Source organism: Molothrus aeneus, chromosome W (genome assembly GCF_037042795.1).
Source record: "Molothrus aeneus isolate 106 chromosome W, BPBGC_Maene_1.0, whole genome shotgun sequence".
In the NCBI taxonomy this organism is placed as follows: domain Eukaryota; kingdom Metazoa; phylum Chordata; class Aves; order Passeriformes; family Icteridae; genus Molothrus; species Molothrus aeneus.
In genome coordinates, this window is record NC_089679.1 from 4,057,845 (window position 1) to 4,083,733 (window position 25,889).

A 25,889-nucleotide genomic window follows, 5' to 3' on the forward strand; every position below is an offset into this window, starting at 1 on the left:
CCTTCTCATTCTCTACAATTACCTGAAAGGAGATTGTAGAGAGGTGGATGTTTGTCTCTTCTCCCTAGTTACAAGAGAAGAAATAGCTTCAGGCTGTACCAGGGAAGGTTTAGACTGAATATCAGGAAAATTTTATTCATGAGAAAGTTTGTCAGGCATTGGTACAGGCTTCCCAGAGAATCAGTTGATTCACCATCCCTGGGTTTTTTGAAAACATGTAGGTGTGGCACTCAGGGACATGGTCTAGTGGCAGACTTGGTAGTGTAGGGTCAGTGGTTGGACTTGATGACCTTTGAAGTCTTTTCCAACTTAAATGATTCTAAGGAGAGACTAGAAAGCCTTGTTTTCCTGGTTAGGATAAAGAGGAAACTTGCTTTGAATTGCATGTTATGTTCCCAGTTCTGACCATCTCTGTCTGTATAGAAGTAGCAATCTTATGTGGAGCAATGATGGTAAAAGTGCAGCACAGGAGGGAGCACACAGATGTGGAAGAGAATAAATTTGTTCTGTTTATCACACATAATGCTTTATCATCCTTACTTAGAAATCTGGCTCTGCATATCTCAGTGATCAAAGCTGTTAGTTATTTTGCATGTAGACTATCTGCACAATGCCAGAGATTTTGCCAAGTCCATTACAAGTCTCAACACCACCATGCACAAGTTTAAAAGAACAAAAGCTTACGTAAAATGCTGTTTTGGACCACCTGGCCATGCTACATAGCAAAGAGATCTCCCAGGCATCACCTTGGTTATGGAGTATAGGCATTGAGGAAAGGCCAACAGGAATGCAAAAATCCATATGCTCCAAATGACCACCTTGGTAGCAGTTGCAGAGAGCCTAGGTTTCAAGGGATCAATAATGGCCATATATCTGTAAAACAAAGCAAAAACCTCTGTGTAAGAACTCTTCAGAGATTCACATGTATCTGGAATCAGCCAAAGCTTAGGATAAAAGTGGAGATATTTGTCTTCCTGCAGTTCTAATATTGCTGTGCTCTTTGTGTGGTTCTGCTCCAATGAAGGCAGTGCTGAAAGGAGAAGCAGGTTCATTGGATATTATTTTGCAGCCATGGGACACCCACTTAATCATATGTATAATCAGTAGAGAAACTATTCTGCAAAAAGTTAGACCATTCTGTTACTGTACAGCCTGATGGAAAAGCAGAATGCAGCTGGATCCTCTGTTACTCTGCTAGGTCATACAACATTTATTTCTTATACAAAATTTTACAGACAAGCTGTCAGGATTATTAGTCATCTGTCCCAAAGCTACAGGAACCTGATAAGTCCACATGCATTTATTTCAGTAGAGAGAGACTGACTTCAGATTGTCTGCCAAAGAACACCAGAGCAACCGATTCATACAGAGACTGAGAGAAGAGCCAGTTTGGAACTGGTAAAAGCACCAAGGGAAATAGACGCATAAAGCAAGAAAACATCTCATTTGCCTTCTCAGTTCCCATGCTCCCAGGAAGGATAGCATTCTTTGTGCTGCCCTGTAATTGCATTGGCAATTCAGGTATGCTGGTAACCTTAGAAGAACATGCCAAAAAAGAATCAAAATGTTTAAGTAATTACAATGTAAAAGTTTAGGAAAAAAAGCAATGAGAAAAAGCATCTAGACGGACAATAATAGAAAAACAAGTCTTATTTTCTGTTTTTTGATCTCTGTTACAGGTGCAAGGAATAAGGGAGACACAGGATTTGTATCCATCATTTTTTGATGAATATCTTGTGTTTGCTGCAATTGAAAGACTCATACTCATTTCAAATAAATGAAGGAGTGATATATTTTAATTGTTACGGTACACATCTAGGTTCTTGGCAGACTTGTCCAAGGTTTTTACGTATAGACATTAACCATGAGACAATAAAAATAATATTTATAAGATAATATTCCTGATAAAAATTTGTGCAAGAATCTTTTGCATCCATATTTACGTGCTGTGGTACACAAATTTCACTCAAGATAGTCTTATTTTTTGGAAATTTTATCTTTGACAGATGAGTAATTACAGAACAGATATTTGTTTTAGCAAAGCTAACTCTGTTTATAGTTAACGATAAAATATGTGATAAATCCAACATTGGTCATAATAGTGCTATGCCTTTTCTAGTAGACGTAACTACCTTAATATCTTAAAACATCTAAGTGCTGTCAGAAACAGGGAGTGATCTAAAACAGCTTCAGTTCTGAAACATCAATTTCCATATCTGGTATTTCAAGCTTGTTAATTTTTTGTTTTTACTGTACTTTGATATTTTTTCTCTGTAGGGTAACAGTTAGTTCCCCTCTCTTTCACATGCCTTTTGGCTTTCTATTTCAGCTAAACTGGTGCATTTGGTATTACATAGTATGAAATAGTTTTGAGTGGTGGGTACCACTTGGTAAAGTCAGGTTTGTAGTCATGAGCCCCATCTTTCAAATTGAGCTGGCTTTTGTGTGGACTGCCAAGCACTGTCCAAATATTTGAAGATCTTTACTTGTAGTAAGTGATAAGCTGTAAGCATGCTTGTGAGACTCTTAAGGCATCTCCTTCTAGCCTGGAATAATTCCTTCAAATTGCTACTTTTCTTCAGATTGCACATTGCTATTATTTTATGTGCTATTGTCAGATTTCTATTATATTCACATGATTCTTATTCTCAGTTATATTACTCTTACTCCCAGTAGATACCAACAGTAGGTCTTGTTGCCTAAGATAAAATTTGGTTGTTTTATCTCCCTGTCTGCCCTTTAAAGACATGGATTGTTTGGGTGAAGTGACTCATACAGCTCTACTGATGGAACTTTTAACAACTGGCTGTCTGAGTAAAATAAGTCAAAGGCCAAGGATCAGATGAAAAGTATGCTATTTATCTTTAGAGTTCAAATCTGAATGATAAGCCAGCAGCCTAGCTATTGCACAAGATTGATTACAAATATGTAGCAGGCAGTCATTCTAACAAGCAAAATGGAAAGGAAGTAGGGGAACTTTGACTATTCCCTCAATAATAGCTTTGTGCTGGATAGATTTAGTGGAGAGTATTGACAGCTCTGTTACAGAGCCTTTGATAACAAATCTAAGTTATTCTACTTTGCCGGTACGCTAACAATTACAGTGTATTCTGTAAGTTCTCTAAGTGGTTTTTCTTAGAAACAAAATTGCTTCATTAACATAGTGAGATATTGCTTTATAACTGCAATTATTATATTCACTCAGATTTGTCATACATGTTTGGTAGCATTTTCTTAGGGAAACCATCATTGCCACAAGTAAAGTAGAAAATGTGGAATGAGCCTTCATTGAAGGTCAAGAACTACCTCCATGTTTGAACAGAATCTGGATGTTATCTCTGTAGCCAAAAGAAGCCTTGAAAAGAAGCGAGTTCTTCCTGCACTGTTAGCTGTCATTTGCAAAGGAGGCACACATGCTCCTGCTTATGATTTTGTTTGCTGTAAATGTTATCTTGCCATTACAGGTATCTAAGGGTAGTTTGTCTATCTCTTTAGGCTCAATCTGAAGTAGTGGTAGCTAAATTTTCAGTTTGCTCTCGCTTTTGATCTCTCTCCATTCAGCAAGGGTGCTTCCAGCAGGAATGAAAGCTCCTGCTAGCACAGGCTAGAAGTTCCATGCTTAGGTGTTGCTCAGAAAATCAGTGAGGTAAGGAGGTTAAGATAATGGGTATGTATGATGAGCATATTTCCCCTGTATATTACAATTCCCCATGGCTGACTACTGTCATATTTCATGGTGTAGTTCTGTCATTATGGCTAATTTTTTGCTCTGTATGATATCCTTACATATATTAAGGATGGAAAAATGCTAGCTACAAGGGGGGGAAGAGTAGGTATGCTGTCTGAATTGTGCAGTGAATGGTGCTGAACATGGTGTAGAGATATAAGAAATGTTTGAATAGGCCAGGAGTGAAAGAGAGAATGATGAGATATATAGGATCTAGCAAAAGAACTGAGACTAGGGAGCAGTTTGTTGAATGAAAAAAATAGAAGTGAAAAGAGAAAAATGAGAAACTAGAAGGAGAAGCAAAGAAAGGAGAATTGTAGAATAACAGCATATAGAAATTGTGTTGAGAGAGGAGAGAATAAGAAAGGAAACTGGGGGTCATGTAAGAGCAAAAGACATGACAGAAATCAGCCCTAGCATAGGAGAGATTCCAAGGTAAGTAGATGTGGTATAAAACCAGAACATTTTGGCAGTGTGGCTTGGTGGCAAGCCCTTTTGCCTCTGCAGGTGTATGGGAGAGAACTCCCAGAGAGTTTTTCTCTCTGTAATCAGCCAACCATAAACAGTGTGCGAGGGGAACAGCAGGACTTCTTGGGTGCTCCAATGTCATCTGTCTTACAGACTGTTCTGCTACTCCACAGTTCTTTCAAGTAGTCTGAGCTTCATCATTGAATCACAGAGTGAGTTGGAAGCGACTCATGAGAGTCATTGAGTCCAACTCCTGACCCTGCACAGGACCATCCCCAAGAATCCCACTGTGTGCCTGAGAGCATTATCCAGCTGAGACAGGCTGTGCTGTGCCCACTTCCCTGGGGAGCCTGTTCCAGTGCCCAACCACCCTCGCAGTGAAGAACCTTTTCCTGATACCTGACCTAAACCTCCCCTGACTCAGCTTCATGCTGTTCCTCCAGGTCCTGTCACTGGTCAGGAGGGTGAAGAAACCACTGCCTGTCCTGCTTTCCCTTGTGAGGATGCTAAAGTCTGCAGTGAGGTCTTCCCTCAGTTTCCTCCTCTCTAGGCTGAGCAATCTAAGTGACCTCAGCCACTCCTCATAAGGCTTCCCCTCCAGACCCTTCACCAGCCTTGTGGTCCTCCTCTAGATGCTCTCTAGACAGATTAATGCCTTTATGTTATAGTGCCCAAAATTTATGCACTTGTTCTGAAGCCAGTGACAAATGCAGAAGCCCTCATAGGTTCACCATGTTCTGTGATATTTATACACAGACCTTGTACCTCTCCACACCTCCTCTCCAGGGACTGTAAAAGATGGTAGGCATTTGAGCTGAAGAAGGATTTCTAATGCTACAAGCAACTGAAGCCTTGTTACACCACTGAAAAGCATTCTGGAGCCACACAGACATTTTTTCAGTGGGGTGCTGTGACAATTTGCTTTGCGGTCTTTGGACAGTTACTGTTCAGTCTGTCACCAGGCTTGAACAGTGTGATTCCCTGCTGAATAAAGGACTCTGAACTCCCACTGAGGTGGTTTGATTTAAAGATGGGACTTGTAATGATTTCTCACTCCAGTGGGAGCTGCTGATAGTGCCACAGATAGCTTATTCTACCCAACAAAGCAGGGATGTAAAATCTATATCGCTGAAAGGAATGAACTCATTATACTCATTTATCACAACAAGCAAAAATTATTATTACCCCACCCAACAAAACATTTATACTTGGAAATAATTATAAGATGGAATATGCATATTTAGAAATGCAGGGATGGAAATATGTGCAGGTAGAGTTCAAGCCAGCACTTCCAAGAATGTGGATTGCTCAACAACTGCACCATGTTCTTCCATGTATGACTCCAAAGCATTTTAGGTAGCACTTCAGTTTCATATGCACATCATTAGCACATGATTTCTTTTTTTTTCTGGCCATATGACATCCCACTGTCATCACTTCTCTTACAGCTTTATCTTGTGTTAATCTTTGTCCCTAATTGATTACTACTGAAGTCAGCAAGAGTCTTTCCACTGAGCTTAATGAGAAATCACTCAGGCTTCATGATACAATGGCTGGTGCATCATGGTGTACTTGCTGCTGCACTCTTTTCGTAGCTGCTGGGGTCAGAACAGATCCAGTTCCCTTCTGAACTGCTCTGTTTGTCTATAGTCTACAATTTAGACTCTTCTTTTCTTGTGTCTTGGGTTCACCAAATCAAGAAAATCTGTTTTCTCTGAAACAAAAATATAGACAGTCTTCTTTTGAATAATGTTGATAAACTCTTTAAGCCAGTAGTTTTAATAGCAGCATAATCATGTATCTCTTTTACAGTTTTCAAGTAACATGAGCCAAATAGCTGCTAAATACTATAAAAGCTTGAGAAGTTTGTGGATTATGGTCCCAACAATAGAAAAGATAAAAAATAAACCTAATTTGTCTTTTTGTAAAATGGCTTAGACTGGCCAATACAGCCAGGAAGACCTTTAGTCTTTAACATATCATTTAGAAAATTGTGGCAAAAATACACAAGGTGTTATTAAAACAAAATGATGCTCAAAATTGGATCCTACAAATGCCCATTTGGAGACCCAGCTGGAAGCCTTTAATCATCCTAACTGATTTGTTTCACCTGTTTACAATGTGTTTATAAACTCACATGGGGCAAAATGTAATCATTCCAGATTGTAACAGGAAATTGGAACTTGACAAAGGAAGAGACTGAGAGAAAAATCATAATGCTTGCATGCAAGTGACTTGTCAACAGGAGACAGCAAAGCATGCTTCTTTCATGAATACACAGAGGCTGTTATTCCCTCAAGACAGAAGCTGATCTTGAGACTTTCTATTTAGAATCAACTGGTATTTAAAAAACTGAAGGAAATTTCTGTGATTCCCTGCCCTTGTTTAGAACATTGCTGTGGAAAATCCTCCAAAATGTCAGCTATATAGAGTAGACTAAAGGTGATGGAATGAGCTGAGATTTTAAAGGCATTTTTTGTATGATGAAAACAAAATCTTTAACTTTTGTATTCCTTAATCTCCATCTGCTACCTAATCTCTAGCAGATAGAGATTAAAGAATACAAAAGTTTAAGATTTTGTTTACTAGAGCAAGGCTCCTTCTTTTCTTGTGGGACTGGTTTGTCTTCATTTATTTAGTCTGACTTTCTCTGCAGGAAGAGTGGCTGTGGGCATTTCTGTAGGACTATAACTGACTGTTGAGAAAGACTGGTTTTGGTGCACTGAAGGGTCTGTTGTGCAGTGTTCACCTTAAAGCTAATGCCATAAAGAAGGTGTGTGACAACATGACAGATAAACACATGGTACATTTGAGATATCAGTGGGCAATATCCCAGGAGTATAATTTGGCCTTGGTTTACCCAGAGGAATGTGTGTTGCTCTGAGTGAATGACTATTTGTGCTTTGAGCAGGGGGAAACACTGAAGTTTTTCTGAAATCAGGAGTAGCTTCTAATGCCTTGCTTACAAGCACCTCATAACTAAAACCTAAAACCAGTAATACTGAAAGTTTCCAGGATGGCTGAGCTCTCATAAACAGCGCTTTCTGCTTGAGGAGAATCTGGTAACTGACAATGGGCTAGATTTTTATGAGTATGTAATTGATTTTATGCAATGTATTCTATACCTATGAATATTGATAGGAAAGGTCTGTCTCATAAAATGGTAGACTGACTTCCTCTGACAGAAAGGTTTCTGTTTCTCCTTTTCTTTTAATATCATCTATGTAGTCTATTGAGGACCAGTATCAGTGCAAGATCTGTAGAAACAGCTCCAGCTGCATAACCACTGTTAGTGTCTACATTTCTGCCACTGTCATCTAGATGGCTTCCTTCTTGTTTCTGCAGTTATCTTGAAATAATTTTATTTTAGTGAAACACAAATATGTGAATGATACAGCTTTCTCTCCTGGTTGGTAAATTAGTCAGAAAAACATGCATTTAGACAATAATATTTAAGAAAACAAACAAATAAACAAAACAAACCTCTCTCCCCAAAAAACTCATCACGCCAACCCTTGACTAACTTTTAAAAGTACCACAGGCTACATTGCATAGTAAACCACAGAACATATTTTAATAGTTTTCATTAAATTATAAATAAGAGTATGCCTTTTAGGCTAAGACTGTCTAAAATGAACTTCTTGTTTGAACATAAAGTTAAAACGTACTGGATATTTCCTCTCTGGAACAACAATTCTGGGGGCTTGTTACTGTTGTAAATGTTGCTTGCTTGTATTTCTCAAGATATTGGTGTATCAACCTCTTTTTTTACAGCACCTTTTGAAAGCAGCTTATTAAATAGAATATTTACTCAGTGTGACAGTGGTCACAGGGGTTCTTGGATGAGGGAAGAGACGAAAATGTTGACTCCATGTTCAGAAGGCTTGATTTATTATTTTATGATATATATATATATTACATTATAACTATACTAAAAAGAAATAGAAGGAAAAGGTTCATCTCAGAAGGCTAGCTAAGAATAGAATGGAATGAATAACAAAGGTCTGTTGCTCAGACAGAGAGTCCAAGCTATCTGGTCTGTGGTTGGCCATTAATTGTAAACATTCAAGATGGGCCAATCACAGACACACCTGATGCATTCCACAGCAGCAGATAACCATTGTTTACATTTTGTTGCTGTAGCTTCTCAGCTTCTCAGCAGGAAAAAATCCTAAGAAAAGGATTTTCATAAAAGATGTCTGCAACAACTCAGTACAAAACAAAAAGCAAAAAATAACTGTTATGCCTGTATTTTTTTTCCAGACTGCCCCAGTATGTTTTTAATAATGTAACTCTGACATGAATTTTAACCAAAACTTCAAGAAAGTCCTGTCTTTTTGCCCAATCACTATGAAATTGTACCATTGCAAGAAAAGGTTTGTTTTTCCTAGGCCTCTGCATGCTGAATCCTGTTGCCATTGCTTCAAAGTGTTCTGCAGAAACTATCTCACCTCCTTACTAAGAGAGAAAGAGAATTGTCAAGTCAAAAAAAATATTTTTAGACCCCCAGGTGATAGAGAGTCCTTTGTGATTCAGCTCTTGATATTTGAACCCTTAATGCCCTCCTATTGAACTTTCTCTCCAATTCTGAGAATTTGTAGTTTTCAGAGGGCAGCCTAGATACTGGAACCCATAAATAAGATGTGCTTCATCTTCAGATACTCTTTGAGGAAGACAGAGAAATGGGGAAGAGATTTCCTCTTTGAATTCTATGGTTTGACTGGAAAAGTAAGAATAGAAATAATAGTGATAATTTCTAAAGCATATCTTGCATTTTTTTCCCTTTGTGATGTGCAGTGACCAAGGCTAATTCCTGAAGTTGTGATTTTGAAGTCATCCATCAGTTTGAAATAACATTGTGTTGCACTTTAGTGTGATAGTAGGGGTATGGCAGGTAGTTTTTTCTGTAGTTATGTGGCACCAGAGGCTTTAGGAAAAGCCAGCTTACAGTAAAGTGGCATCTTATGGAAAAAGACAGAAGCTCTGTCAATTTCTTATGGTGAAAATATTCTCAGGTATGAGTGGGAGGTCTCTAGCCTGTGAAGCACAAGAAACCTGAAAAAAACTCCATCTCCTTTTTTGTTTTTCTTGTTCTGATGCTCATCTCTCACAAGTCTTCAGTGCAAATTCTCACTTCTTTTTAAACGAAAACCATTTATTTTGAGAGATCTAAATCTGAGGGATAGGGAATGAGAGAGAGGCCAAAGGCTGCAGATCTGTTTGAGCTGAGCTCTGTGCCAGGTGTGGCAGCTGGCTGGGCAGTGCAGGTTTCCTTCTGTCACTGCTTCAGCCTCCTCCATTCACCAGTGAGCCAAGCACAAAACACTTGGTGCCAAGCTCATGTTCAAGGATGCAAATACCAGCAGATCTTCTTGATGTGCATCTCCTGCTGACACTGCTGCCATATAACCATAACACAGGGTCATGCCCTGTGCACTCCATGTCTTAACCTGCCAGAAATGTTTGAGATCATTTTTACACATATGGGAGTTGGCCCTTCTATTGCAGCTGGGAGTCATGGGTGGAGGCCGAATTGAGCGGATTTTCCAGTTGTGGCTAGGATGAGGCCTAGTAGGGGTAGTGTGGGGGTTTGGGAGGGGGTGGGAAGTTGTTGGATTTCTCAGGTGTTTGTGGAGGAGGCCAGTCATGCTATGCAGAGGATAAGTCCGACGTCTCCAATTCGGTTGTAAAGTATGGCTTGGAGGGCGGCAGTGTTGGCTTCTGCCCGACCGTGTCATCAGCTGATTAGTAGGAAGGATATGATTCCGACTCCTTCTCAGACAATGAATAGGACAAATAGGTTGTTGGCGATGATTAGGATGAGCATAGCGATTAGGAAGAATAGTAGGTAAGTGAAAAATTTTGTAATGTAAGGATCTGAGGCTATATATCATGTTGCGAATTGTAGGATGGATCATGATACAAACAGTGCAATGGGGAAGAAGATAAGAGAGTAGAAGTCTATTTTTAGGCTGATGGGGATTTTGAAGGTTATGATGAACTTTCATTCCCAGAAGGAGGTGAGGCTTTCTGTTCCGGAGTAGATCTAAATTGTTATTTGGATTAGGCTGATTAGAAAGGAAGTTTTGACTGTGTTTATGATTGTGCTGGGGGTATTTTTGAGGTTGCTGGATAGAAGGGGGAATAGTATGGGGGTGGAGAGGGTTACTAGAGTTAAGAGTATGAATGTGTTTAGGACTAGTGAGAGGTCCATTACTTTCACTTGGATTTGCACCAAGATGAGTGCTCCTATTTCCCTGTACTTTATTATTTCTGAGCACACAAGGCAGGTAACAGATACTTAATAACAGTCAGATAATAGATGGTTTGGAAGGAATATCAGTTTAAAATTTTTATGGTGCATGAAGGCCTTGAGCAATTTGTCCCAGGAATGGGAAATCAGGCAGAGTGTGATACCAAAATGTATTCTACTGGAAAGATAAGACATTTTTGTGCCAACTGCCTACTTCAGAATTTCAGTAACATTAATTTATAGTGCATGTGGTACTATTTTGTGACAATAATAACTGCTCTTACAGAATACATCTGGAGAGATTGAAGAGCCTAAGTGATATTTTGAGGATGTGAGTGTGTATATATGATGAGTTTGGGTTTTATTTTATGAGGTGAATCCTGTGTTTGTCTCATGTCCGTCTTCTGTTACAAGCTTGTATCATTACTTTTGCTGAAGTCTGAGTGTATAGAAGGATTATTAACAGCCATCAGTAACTGAAAAATGTCACAGGAAAAAGAGAAAACTGACACAGGATATGTGTGCTTCTGTAGATATATTAAAAGTGAGAAAATAAGGTGGGAAACTAGAATGACAGGTATTGAATAAGGACATACATATGCATGCTAGAAACTAGGTAACACTAAGGTTCGTAAAAAAGAGAGAAGGCTGTGCAAGAGGAGAAATAAAATTGAATATTAAATATAAAGTCACATAAAATGAATCAAATGCTTTTTTGCCTTCACAGACTAAAAACTTCCAGACATACTAGAAAGAAAATAAATGGTAAGATATGAATAGGATCAGCAACTACTCACCATTGCTATTAGAATACTTTTAAGTCCAGAGGAGTTGCTTTTACGAAGAATTAAATTCATTGACATGTGAAAATCATTATGGAATTGCAGAGAGAAAAGTAACTGAGAAAGTAATACAGTAAATGTGCTAAAACCAGGGGAAAATGCATAGTACTAAGTGCTCTTCTGAAGGCATGTTATTTTGTGCTATATTGCTGCATCCCCAAACTTCCACTGTAATCACCAAGCATCTGCAGAGAATTTTTAGGCCTACACACAAAACAGGTTGTCTAATGAAGCAATCTCAGGACACAAAAGTAATTGCTGGCATACCTGAACAACCTTCTTTGCATGCTAAGATCTTGTAGGAAAGGACAGCAGATCTTAAGTATTAGGTGGCCTAAATTCTGCATAATTTACTGTCATTAGTATGTCCAAGAAGTGAACTGCAGTCACACACTGTATTGCCATGATCACAGATGGAGTTTAGAATCATGGATGGACCCTTTAGGATCATGCACTGGTGAGTGACAAGGGCATATTGGCTCCAGAATTATCTCCTATTCAGTTTATCTTGGACTATTTATAAGTTTGTCCACATAACATAGCTAAAGGAACTGTTGCACTGGAAGCAATGGAACTGTGCAGTGTGAGCTACAGAAGAATGCAGGAATGAATGCCCATGAAGCAGCACAGCATATAATCCCTGCTGCTTCTGGTGCCTGAAACAACTTGGTTTGAACTATCTGTGCCATCTCTGCAGTAGATTGCAAACAGCCTGCTGGAAAAGGAGAAAGCAGGGAAAAAAACCCACTAGGCGCGGAGGGGGCTTTTTCGGCGCAGCGCAAGGCAGCTCCGGTTTCGGGTTTGCCGCGCGGGCGGGGGGGCTCTGTCTATCCCCCGGCACGGCGTGGCGAGTTCTGATTCTGTGCTGCTGCCGGCGGCACTTTTAAAAGCAGTACAAGCAGCTGCGTAGTGCAGGGCTAAAGGTCTGCGTGTTTTCACTTGTTAACTGCGGTTTTTGGAAATCCATAGCTGATTTGGTTTTTTTGGTGATTTACAGAAACCAGCAGACCAATTGGAAACTTTAAATAAAGAGGCACTGCAAGATGTGGCACTTGCAGCAAAAACCTCTTTACTTCTCATGCATGATGAGTCAATGCCAACAATGCATTTTTCTACTATTAAACAAGGGACAGATCAAAGTTTTATCAAATTTGTGGACAGACTTAGAGATGCTCTGGAGAAACAGATAGAGAGCACAGAGGCAAAGAAGGAACTCTTATGTAAACTTGCCTTGAGTAACTCAAATGAACAATGCAAAGCCATTCTGAGGTCTCTACCCATGGATACAGACCCTACCATAGAGCAAATGCTGGAATGCTGTACACGTCACATGTGCACTGAAAATACAGTGGCCCAAGCAGTTGCTAAGGGTATTGCTGAAGGAGTTTCTGGGGCATATGCAGTAATAGCTTCTAAAGACCAAGCTAAATGCTATCACTGTGGGGATCTTGGACATTACATAAAGGACTGCCCAGAGAGATCACCTCCCCAATACCACTGTAACAATTATCAAAGACCCCAGAATCAGCCGTGTTACCAGCAGCGTCTGGGAAACGCCTTGCACAGCCCGGTGGAGCCCCGGGCGCTGACAACAAATCAAAGGCCACCCAGACCCAACCCCGCACCAGCCCAGGATGTTCTGGACCACAAGAAGAGGACCCAACACACGGGGCGATACAGATGGGAACCCGCCGCCAATTGGTAACTGCTTTGTCCATTGACTTTAATAATGAGAATGTTCACCGTGTTCCCACAGGCAAATATGGGCCAAAAGGTGGTCCTTCAGACATTTTAATTATAGGTGACTCTCTTAATAGCCCAAAGGAAATTTTCGTTGTTCCAGAAGTGCTGACAGTGCAGCCAGGACAAGAGATTCTCGTCCAGGTATACTGCATAGACTTACCATTTTTTCTTTCAAAGGGAACTCCAATAGCACAAGCCTTCTTACTCCCAAAGAATCACAGGGAACAGATTCCTCTTAACCCTACAGCTATGTGGGCACAAGTTGTGGGACCATCCAAGCCTACTATCGAGTGCGGCCTTACCTGCAAAGGGGAGAAGACCCACCTACCAGGGATGCTCTACACCGGTGCTGACGTGACCATCATCGCCCGCTCAGAATGGCCAGCACACTGGGATCTACAACCTGTTGCAGGCATGATTTCCGGGATTGGTGGAGCTACAGTATCCATGAGAAGCAAGAACAACATCCTCGTGGAAGGGCCTGAAGGCAAGCTGGCAACCATCCACCCATTCGTGGTAAGGGCCCCCATCACCCTTTGGGGCAGAGATGTTCTATCCCAGTGGGGAGCTTCCCTACATATTCCCACTCAGGATTTCTAATTGGGGCCACTGAAGCACGTGCACTGCCAGATACACCTCGTCTCACCTGGAAACGCCACAAGCCGATCTGGATCAAACAGTGGCCCCTCTCTAAAGCCAAGCTGCACGCCCTAAACACCCTTGTGGAAGAACAGCTCACAAAAGGCCACATAGTAGAGTCCAACAGCCCTTGGAACTCTCCAGTCTTGGTTCTACCAAAGGCTGGGAGAAACAGGTAGATGCTTCTCCACGACCTTCGCAGAATCAACGAGGTCATCAAGGACATGGGCACCCTCCAGCCTGGCCTGCCCTCCCCATCGATGCTGCCTAGAGACTGGACACTTGCTATCATAGACATTAAGGACTGTTTCTTCAGAATTCCTCTACACCCTGAGGATGCTCCACGGTTTGCTTTTTCCATTCCCTCTCTTAACAAGGAGGCCCCGCTCAAAAGATATCATTGGTGTTATCTTCCTCGAGGCCTGAAAAACAGTCCGACTATATGCCAGTGGTACGTGGCTCACCTCCTGTCTCCCATTCGGAAATCATTTTCAGATGCTATCATCCACCACTATGTGGATGATATCCTGGTGTGTGCTTCAGATAAAGCTTACTTGGACAAAACAGTTAAAAAGACTATTGAAACCATAGAAAAGTCAGGAATGGAGATTCATGAGGATAAAATACAGTACACCAACCCATAGACTTACCTTGGAGTCCAGATCCAGGAAAGGACCATCGTACCCCAGCAGCTCACCATAAACGACGACCCAAAAACCCTGAGGGACTTACACAGCCTGTGCGGATCCATCAACTGGGTACGTCCACTGCTAGGAATCACAACAGAGGACCTTGCTCCCCTGTTCAATCTTCTTCATGGGCCTAAAGACCTGGACTCTCTGCACTCTCACAGCAGAAGCCAGAGGTGCCATTACTAAAGTCCAGGAAGCCCTGTCTTCACACAAAGCCCATCTCTTCGAGCCCAGCCTGCCTTTCCAGTTCATCATCCTGGGAAAAGCACCTCGATTCCATGGACTGATTTTCCAATGGGACTCCCAGCTTTGAGACCCTTTGTTGATACTGGAATGGGTCTTTACAAGTAGCCAGCCCACAAAGACACTTACCACCTACCAGGAGGTCATAGCACATTTAATAAAAAAGGCTAGGACTCGCCTCCGCTCTCTTTCAGGTTGTGAGTTCACATGCATATACTTGCCAATAACCCTTACAGACTTTGAGGATTTGCTCCAGAACAATGAAAGCCTCCAGTTTGCCCTAGATAGCTATATGGGCCAAACTTCAGTTAAGATCCCAAAACACAAACTTTTTAACCCTGATGTAACCTTCCATTTGATTCCAAAATTAATCCAAAGTAGAAAACCTCTCAAAGCTCTAGCCATCTTTACAGATGGCTCAGGGTCTTCCCACAAGTCAGTGATTACATGGAAAGACCCCCAAACACAAAATTGGGAATCTGAAATACAAATAGTGGAGGGATCTCCACAGATCGCAGAATTAGCAGCTGTTGTCCATGCCTTTGAAAAATTTAAAAATGAACCTTTCAATCTGGTCACAGATTCATCTTATGTTGCTGGGATATCTATGAGAGCAGAACATGCTCTTCTCAAAGAGGTTTCTAATCCAAAGTTGTACCAACTGCTCTCTAAATTAATACACCTAATCTCCCACAGAAAGCAACCTTACCATATAATGCATGTGAGGTCACATACAGACCTCCCAGGTTTTGTTGCAGAAGGCAACAGAAAAGCGGATGCATTAGCAATGGCAGCAGAAACTGCTAATGTTCCTAACATCTTTGCCCAGGCAAAGTTGTCACATGCATTTTTTCATCAAAATATACCTGCCCTTATGAGAATGTTTAAGCTCTCAAAGGATCAGGCAAAGGCTATTGTGGCTACGTGTCTGAACTGTCAAAACTATCAGATACCATCTATGGGGACGGGAGTCAATCCCCGAGGTCTGAATAGCTGCCAGCTGTGGCAGACAGATGTAACTCACTTCGCAACTTTTGGAAGGTCAAAATACGTACACGTATCGGTTGACACGTTTTCAGGAGCAGTATTTGCATCATCACATTCAGGAGAAAATACCCTGCACACAATAAAACACTTTCTCCTCGCCTTTGCTGCCCTGGGAGTACCAAAGGAGATTAAAACAGATAATGGACCTGCCTATACCTCCCGCAAGTTAAAGGAATTCTTCAATGAATGGGGAATAGCACACAAGACCGGCATACCTGCAAACCCCACAGGACAATCCATCGTGGAAAGGACACATCAAACCCTCAAAAGAGTCCTCAATCTACAGAACAGAGACATGAGAATCATACCTCCAGTGGAAAGACTTTGCAAGGCTCTCTATGTCATCAACTTCCTGAACTGTACAGCATCAGAGCCTGACCCCCAAATACTTCGCCACTTTGCAAATACCACCCAAGCAAAGCTCACTGAGAAACCACCGGTGCTCGTGAAGGACCCTGAAACACACCCAATTTCTGGGCCTTACCAGTTGATTACCTGGGGTAAAGTATATGCGTGCCTGCTACTACCATCCGGTCCAAGGCGGTACCCAGAAAAAAACATAAAACCATACCTAGGCACTGCAAACACTACTCCTGCAAATGAGGACAAGAACTCTCCTGAGTCAAACACAAGACCACCTCAAAACCAAACCAGCTCTGCCTGGAGACGAAGACATCGCCGAATACCCACAAACACAAGAACAGACTGCCCCCATCACAAGACAGCAGACAAAATTGAAACCTAAATATCATTCTGCTGCATCAAGCCATAGATAGCCTTGACACAAAAGTGTTCTCTGAATTATGTGTTGTTACCCTTTTTTTTTTTTGTATCCCAAAAAACCCTATTATTCCCTCTTCCTAACCTTTTAAAACCCCTTAACCTTCTACCCACTCCTCCCTTAGTGTAGTTTAGAAATTAAAAGAAAAAAGGGGGGTGTCGCAGACGTCTTTTTGTGAAAATCTTTTCTTTAGGATTTTCCTGCTGAAGCTGAGAAGTTTCAGCAACAAATGTAAACAATTATTATCTGCTGCTGTGGAATGCAACAGGTCCACCTGTGATTGGCTCCTCTTGGATGTTTATAATTAATGGCCAATCAAGACGGAGCTATATCAGAGAGAGTCCGAGAGAGCTGCCTTTCTTATCATTCTTTTCTGTTCTATTCTTAGCTTAGCAAGCTTCTGAGATGAACCTTTTCCTTTCTTTTTCTTTTTAGTATAGTTATAATGTTATATATATATATCATAAAATAATAAATCAAGCCTTTTGAACATGGAGTCAACAATCTCGTCTCTCTCTTCACCTGCAAACCCCTGTGACCACCATCACAGGGGGGGGAGGAGGGGAACAGAGAAAGAAACAAGGGAGAAAACCCTCCCATCATAAAGATAACAAATTCTGCTTATATTCCCTATCAGACGCCCTATCCCTGTGCAAAGATGAAAAATATCTCCGTTGGTGCTGTCCTCACTGCTGCCTGGATGTTCTTTACCGTACCACGTGCCTTCGGCTGGATTAGCCCACAGCCTAGCCATAATGTTTGGGTAACCTTAGCAAAAACATTAAAACAGGACAACATGTGCTTGTCCATGGGAAGCATTGATAACCCACTTTCCACATGTCTGGTAGGAATTCCCTTTGTAGCAGATGACTGGCCCGTCTATAACTCAGAGCTCCTCTGCACAACAGGTAAGAGACCCAATGTGGCTGATACTTGGGATGAGTGGACAAAAATTCTGCCAGATGCTCAAGAGGAACCCCAAGAATTAGATCTGTTGGGGTCCTCCAAGGCCACATATTGTGTCAAATTTTACTTTAGACGTCCAAAAAACAATTGGCCAGAAATTAACCAGAACAAAAACACATAGCGAAAGGATATATCACCAATTAACAAAGCCTATAACTCTCATGATTAGTGCAATTACATGGCTCGTGTGATTTCTGTGTCTTCTCTCCACCCCAAAGTATTACCCAAGGGAACGTTTCTCATCTGTGGTGACAGAGTATGGGCTGGGATCCCCTCCCAAGTCCAGGGAGGTCCCTGTACCCTTGGAAAACTTTCTACCCTCACTACAAACATCACCCTGTTACATAATTGGAAAAAAGAAAGTCAATCAAAACGCCAAAAAAGGTCCTACACTGAATTTGATGAAAATTGTGATCCCAAATTATACGATTGGAACAAACCAAGAAAGATTGCTGTCTCCCTATTCTTACCATGGGTAGCTGCAGCTAAAGCCCTCGGTGAAATCAATCACCTTGGGTGCTGGCTCAGTAAACAAGCTAACGCTACATCTGCAGCCCTGAGCGATCTTTTAAAGGAAGAAGAAACCACAAGACAGGCTTCTCTCCAAAATCGAGCAGCAATTGACTTCCTGCTGCTTGCCCATGGACACGGCTGTGAAGACTTCGAAGGGATGTGCTGCTTCAACCTCTCTTCATGCTCGGAATCCATCCATGTGAACATCCAGAAACTGAAAGATCTCATGAAGGACTTGAAAGTAGAGAGAATCCCAGACTGGGTCAATGAACTTTTTGGGCAATGGGGATTAACAGGATGGGTTGCATCTTTGGTTAAGGGAATGTTGTGGATTCTCCTTGTAGTTGTTATTGTGTTAGCTATGTTCTCGTGCCTTGTTCACTGTTTCAAAAGAACTATAGTGAACGCCTTTTTTGTAAAAACAGAAAGTGGAGTTGTAGCAAACCCCATGGAGCTTGTTAAAGCTCCATGGAGAATTGAACAGTAGGAACTGCTGAGTCATCATAAGTTCCTGTCTCTCAGAACCCCCGCCCCAAAGCTTATCTCTGTAACCCTATAGGCCATTTTACCTAAACATTACTATTGGTCAAGTTTGGATCCCCCTTAACCCTATAGAAGGGGACTATTTTAGCCCATTCAACAGAAGAAGAGCTGTCGTTGGAACCTTCACGGCCTCTCCCGCAATAAACCTTCGCTGTGGAACACCAAGGCGCTCCTCCTCTCTCGCCATCTGCTGCAGCCTCAAGCCAAGGGCTATCTACCTAGCAAGCTAAGAGCTGATAACCTAAGAGAGCTGATACCACTATAGAGCTGGCAATCACCAAGCTTGCTAAGGGGGTAACCTGCAGCAAGGGCCATGAGCTAGCTGAGCTTTCAGGCACCCTTTCTCCCTGAGGACTGGGCTCCTGGGCCATCTTGCACTGCTCGATAATAAGGCCAGAATAGAGGCTTTATTATACCACATGATTTAAAACAGCTTTTTTCGTGCCTCATGACCTCTACTGAATTCAAATTATGGGAATCGGCATGGAAACAACTGTTAAAGGAAGCTCTCCCAGACTTGCATGCTGATCCAAACACAGCAAAGGATGCCAATGGCTTGCCAATTACCATTGAGCATCTCGCTGGTGAGGGCTAATGGTCTTTAGGCCCAATCCAAGCTGCACTAATTCCTGTAGAAGCCCTTGAGAGAGTCAAAGAAGCAGCTGAAAAGGCCTTCTTTTCCCTCCAACCTGAAGGCCTATTTGAGCCTTATAGTAAGATCAAGCAGCTACCATCAGAGCCTTTTTTGAAATTTGTAGAAAGGTTGACTAGAGCTATTGAAATCCAAGTTTAAAAAGAGAATGCAAGGGAAGAGGTTTTAGAGGAAATGGCATTTACAAACGCAAATGAGCAGTGTCGAGCAGCAATTTTAAGCTTACCTCTAGAAACTCCCCCTACGCTAAAAGATATGCTTCTAGTCTGTAACAGGAAAGTGCCTTTGATGAGTGTGGCTGAAGACACCAGACCAAAGCTGCTGCCAAGACCACCTCAGCGAGTCGCCGTTGCCAGCCCTGCGCCCATTCCCTCAGCACAGCAGCACACTGGGCAGCAGCGAAGACCAGCAAGGGTTGACCCCACAAAGCCATGCCTGCTTTGTAACAACCTTGGGCACTGGAGTAACCAGTGTCCCCTGAAAAATCAATTTGATTAATTTAAAAATAGCAGGGGAGGAGAACTACAAGTGCTCCCAGGGGGTCAACAACAACAAAAAAACTGAATGGGGAGCGCCCGCCTGCCAGGCGCGCAGACACAAAAAGAGCACGCCAAGGCAATGAGGGAAGCAAAAAAGACCAAGCGCGCCGTAACATGCCTATTTCTCTAAGTGAAGCAGATGCTTCAAGTACCATTTCTGCTGGTCCACCACTGAAAGTGAAACCAAATAACCTTTGTTATGACTTAGGTGAACCTATGTTAACCACAACTTCTGCTAATGAGCCTTACAGATTGCAGCTGACAGAACCACTCCACCTGAAAGACACTGACTGGCATTTTGTCTCCGTGAACCCACAACAGCAGGGTACTTGCCACCGAATTCGCTGTAAGTACATCCTCATTGGGGACACCAAACACACACCACATGAGATCGAAATTGCTCCAGGAATGACAACGTCAGATCCTGAGCAATTAATTCTTGGGCTGCACTGTTTCCACCCACCCCTGTTTCTTCCCAAGGGACAAATTGTTGCACAAGCTATCCCTGTGCCGAGTTTACCTGAAGGCACCGAAAAACAAGGGCCCACAGTCGCCCGGGTCCAAGTTATTGGGAAAAACAAACCCAAATTATGGTGTAATGTCAGTGGGGGTGGGGAGTCAAAACGCATTGAGATGCTTGTAGACATGGGTGCAGACTGCACAGTGATCCCAGCACAGGACTGGCCAGCACATTGGCCTTTGCAAAACGTGACTGGTCACGTTCAAGGTGTAGGGGGCATGCAATTGGCAAGACAATCCAAGAGTGTCATCCAAATCGAGGGACCAAATGGACAACTGACAAATATACTTCCATTTGTGTTAGATTATCCGGAACCATTGTTAGGAACAGATTTAATGGCTCAGTGGGGTGTCACAATTGATATTCCAGACTTTCCACAGGATTTTTGGGCAGCGGTCACTGAAAAGCGCTACACCCAAAAACTGAATTGGAAGACAGACACACCAGTTCGGGTAGAGCAGTGGACACTCAGTAAACAAAAACTGAAGGTGCTTGAGGAGCTTGTGGAAGAGCAACTGAAAAAGGGTCACATTGTGGAGACCACGTCTCCGTGGAATTCTCCAGTGTTTGTCATTCAGAAAGCTGACAAAAAGAGATGGCAGCTCCTCCACGACCTCCGACAAATTAATAATGTCATTGAAGATATGGGCTCTCTCCAACCTGGTATGCCATCCCCATTGATGCTTCCCCAGGATTGGAAATTAGCTGTTATTGATATAAAAGATTGTTTTTTCCAAATTCCCCTACGCCCTGACGATGCACCGCGTTTCGCATTCTCGGTCCCCACTATCAACAGGGAAGCCCTGATGAAAAGGTACCATTGGAAAGTTCTTCCTCAGCCATATGGGAAGTTAGGAGTAGATCAAAGCCTTGAGCTGAGGTCTCTCATGTCTTAGATGATTTCCCCAGTTACTAGGCTCAGTATCCCTTCTAGTCTTGCATCCAAGTCATTTATGAAGATATTGAAGAACACAGGGCCTAAGATGGAGTCCTGTAGAACCCTGCTAGTGACAGATTGCCAGTCTGATGTCACCCCATTCACTATAACCCTTTGTGCCCAACCTGTGAGCCAGTTGCTCACCCACTGCATGATGTGTTTATCCAGCTGTGTGCTGGTTTTTCTGTCCAGAAGGATCCTGTGAGAGACAGCATCAAAAGCTTTACTGAAATCCAAGAAGATTACATCAACTGGCTTCCTTTGATGAGCTAGGTAGGTTACATTGTCATAAAAGGAAATCAGGTTTTATAAGCAGGACTTTCCATCTCAAGAAGCTGTGCTGGCTGTGACCAATGACTGCATTGTCTTTCAGGTGTTTTTCAATATCTCCCAGAATAACTTACACCATAACTTTACCAGGAACTTGTTGCATCAGGTGTTTTGCGGAGATAGCCAAAAACTCCACAACTCTGTGAAAGTTGTAAAGCTGGTATGTTTATTATTACAGCGCTGCACGCATGTGGAGATTACTCTCCTTAAAAGACATGCGTACCTCTAGGAATTTCAGGTCCCTTTTTATCTCTCTCTCAAATACATATACATACAGTTTCACAATAGGTTCATACATATTCATTTTTACGAATTTTGCGTGACATTTGCTGCTAGTTCTTCTTTATCAGAAAGAATTCCTAGGTCAGGTTGACCTGCTCTCACAGCAGTCTCTCTGTGTCTCTCTATCACCTTCTGTCTTCCCTTATCTCTGTCCTTCATTGAAGCAGTTTCTCTTGAGCCTAGGCCTTGCAGTCAGGCTACACAGACTTAAAGATGTACATTTCACTTAAATCAAAATGGATTTCTACTCTGGAGAATTTCTACTTTGTCTCACAGGTTGCAATAGAGTTCATCATGTCCAGGGAGGGTGCAGCTGCAGTGCTGGGCATGGGAACAAACGAGACAGGTCTTCGTTTCATAAAGCTCCAGAATCCATTTATTACCCCTGGGGAGGAGGGGTGGGACGAAGATGAAAGACCGGGCAAAGGCAGGGTTCATGGGGTTTTTATTGGGTATCGCAGGCGTGGAGTTAGGGTTTGGGTCAAGGGAGGAGTTATTAGCAACATAAGGAGGGTACAATCAAATTCCCGCCTCTTAGGAACAGGGGCACTCCACAACTCCCCCATTTTTAAATTGATCAATGTATGTTGAATAGCTTAGAATAAGGGGATTCTCGGGAATATGACTTAATAGTTTACAAAACCAAAATGAAAATTATTAAGCTAAATTAACAAGGAATAGAAAAGCATTTGAGACTTAATCACCAAGGATATGGTAACAGAAATGATGATGCTTTATTAAATGAATACATTTTACTTAATGAGTTAATAGTTCAATCTCCTCTGGCTTTTGATCTTCTCACCAGCAGGGGTGCAGTTCTTTGATCACCTTTTCACAAGAGACACAGTCCTTAGTGTTCAGTCTCAGTTTTGGCACTGGTGTTATGGATGTTGTTATTTTGGATGATGATAACTGCAAAGCGAGAGAAGCGGTGAGGGCCCCAGGTGTAGGGCTTGGAGCAGGGCCAGCTCCAGGGGCTGGCTTCTCACTGGGCCAAGCAGCCCTGCCATGCAGGCCTGGGGTGGGGCCAGCTGCAGCCGTACAGCAAGAAGGGAGGGAAGTAAGTAGGGGGGAAGGGGAGGTTTGGGACCAGAAAATAAGAACTTGGACAGGAAAAGGGGGAATCTTAAACAGCGTGGTAAGCGCCATTTTTAGAAGGAGAGCTCAGGACAGGGCAGCCATCACCTTCCCGGGTAGGGAACAGGGGGATATGGAAAGACAGGGAGTAAAGGAGGACACAGGACAGTGAGAGGACAGTAGCACTCCTGCATCACTTCTGGATGGATTCTGACCCTTGTTCTGCCTTCAGGAAAAGGGGTATAGGGTGGTGGAGAGGGACAGGGGGTGACAGAGAGACGGTAGCAACTCCATGCCATCCTGGCAGTTGTCACTCCTTGCTGCTGTCTTAGGAACAAAAGGGTAAGGAAAGACATGGGCAGCTTCACAAAAACTGAAAAACGTTGGGGTTTACAGGAGGGGGGACCACTGATCTAGGGCCATGACACACTGCATGCAATCATCCATAACCATGCATAAGTAGCCTCCAGGGCTTTAATGTCCATAAGCTGCAGCAGACATGTCGGGAAAGTTGACAAGAGTCCGTAGAATGGTCCTTTTTGCAGGCAGACTAGCCACTTGTACCACTTAAAAACTCCCTCCCATAAAAAATGAGAAAAATTAACCATTCATAAATGTCTTGCTGAGTGATGGTAGATGTCAGTCCCATTGTCCGGTCCCAGTAAGCTGGTCTCCTTACTGGGAATTCCCCTCCCCCCATGTTTTTAAGGTCACTCTCAACTTGGCCTCTCGCCATGGTACTCTTGAGTCCTCCTTTTTAAGATAGGGGTCCCACAAGGTGTAACCATCAGCGGGTGACTTACGAGGTGCCAGTTGTGCTGTTCTCACTGGTTGCCTGCATTCTCCGCCATTTGTTGCATTGCGTTGCAACACAGTTCATCGTATCCAGGGAGGGTGCAGCTGCCGGTGCTGGGCATGGGAACAAACGAGACGGGTCTTCGTTTCATAAAGCTCCAGAATCCATTTATTAGCCCCGGGGAGGAGGGGTGGGACAAAGATGAAAGACCAGGCAAAGGCAGGGTCATGGGGTTTTTATTGGGTATCGCAGGGGTGGAGTGAGGGTTTGGGTCAAGGGAGGAGTTATTAGCAACATAAGGAGGGTACAATCAAATTCCCGCCTCTTAGGAACAGGAGCACTCCACAAGCACTGAAGTGAGACTTCCAAGCCTATAGTTTCCAGGGTCCTTTTTCTTGCCCTTCTTGAAAATCTGGACAGTGTTTGCCATCTTCCAGTCAGCTAGGACCTCTGCAGATTCCTAAGACTCCTGATAGCTGAGTAGGGTTTCGAGATTACATCAGCCAGCTCTTTGAGGATTCTTGGATGAATCCCATCAGTCCCCATAGATTTGTCAGGATCCAGCTGGAGCAGCAGATCTCGTAGTTTCAGGATTGACTGGGAGTTGTTCATTCTCTCAGTCATGGTCCTGCAGCTCAAGGTACCGAGACCCCCTTGGTACAGGACATAGAGCCTCAATACCTGGGATAACATGTCTTAAAAGCAGCTCAGTTAGGAACCAGTAAATTAGATGTCACTTTGAAAACTGTCCAAGAACGGATGTTATTGGGTAATTGCAATCAAGGGAGTTTAATTGGCTGGAGAAGTTATCACTTAGCAATGTGATCCTTCAGGGCTGCTGTTGGTCCTCACTGTCAGAGTAAACTGGTGATGTCCAATCTCAGTGGGGATTTAAGCTCATCTTTTTTACTTTTATGGCAACAGACAGGGAGCACTCACACTGTGTTACTTGTCTGTGGGCTGAGGGACAGTTTGATTATTAATGTTGATAATCATGTTTTAATCCCAAGTGGAGAGAAGATGAAAGACTAAATGAAGGGGCCAATTGACTCGGTTGTTGGGGTTTTATTCCTGCTACTGGTCCCATCTCAGATTCATAATAAATTACTCACCCACCCCCATCTTTTTTAGCACACAAGAAAAAGGTCTTTAGTATTAATAAGAACTTAGTGACCTCTAGGTAAATGGTATATTAGCAAGTAAAAGGCAAAGCATATTGGTTTGAGCACTGCTGTTTCCAATTAAGCCATCATCTGTGTGTGTAATAGCAGCATGTCTTTCACAAATATCACATAAGCCTCTCCTCTGATTTGGAATGGAGACACTATAAACACCATGACATGGATGAGGTTCACCGGAACTCCTGGGCAGGGTCTGAATCCATCGCTGAAGAAGTACAGGTTGATCCACGGAAATACTCACAAAGCAGCTTGCCGAGGTTCTTGGAGCTATCCTGCTCATCCATGGAACGAGTATTTAATGCCAATTGTGGGAAATCATGTGATTACAAAGCAGGGTCACCTTCCTATTTGGACAAATTGCTAGGGAGAGACAATAAGCCCCATCATTACTCAGATCCCAAGCTAATTTTAGATTTATCCCACTGGAAAAGAGCAACCATAGCACCTGCAGCTGAGCTATCACTGGAAAAAGAACCATCCAACCTCTTACTGGAGACTGCTCAGTGGGTGAAGAGTATGCAGATGGGTCTGAGTGTCCCAGCTCTCTTCCAGAGATTCAGGAGCAAAGTCTGCCATCTTTTCCACACCATCTCCACAAAGAACCCACAGAGGTGAACAGTGAAACAGACCCTGAGTTTGACTTGGACACCTTCATCTCCAGGGCACTTAAACTTTGCACAAAACCTGAGAATCTTCTAGACAACAAGCTAAATGACATCAACAGGGCCTGCATATCTGAGCACTCTGGTGAGATTTTACAAACAGAGGTGTACCAGAAAGAGTGATGGTGAGGATCCCACATCTGGGAAACCCTGCTGTATCTCCCCTATCCTCTCTAATGGTGTGGCCATTGCCTGGGGCTAAATGGCTTCTGTGTGTCATTGAGCATCTGTTATTTACACTGTACCGAATGCCTTTTTTGGAAAAGGTAAGCACAAACCACATGCCCCTTTTGAAGCCTTAGAAATACATTTAAGGGAATCAAGAGGTGTGGATGAAATACTGAGTACAGTGTCATGGTTTGACACTGGCCCAATGTCAGGCACCCACGAGAGTCACTCACTCACCCTCCCCTGCCACAGCTGGGCACAGAAGGGAAAAGAAAATAACTAAACACT

At 42.7% G+C, this 25,889-nt stretch overlaps 1 protein-coding gene across 1 annotated transcript in view; it reads right to left on the reverse strand.

Annotated features, from left to right (window-relative positions):
* LOC136568502 (neuromedin-K receptor-like) overlaps positions 1 to 11,577 on the reverse strand; it is a 58,144-nt gene extending 46,567 nt beyond the window's left edge. The window contains 2 exon segments of the mRNA XM_066568510.1: positions 685 to 873; positions 11,558 to 11,577. Coding sequence (XP_066424607.1) covers positions 685 to 873; positions 11,558 to 11,577 — 209 coding nt within the window.
* Between the last annotated feature and the right edge of the window lie 14,312 nt (positions 11,578 to 25,889).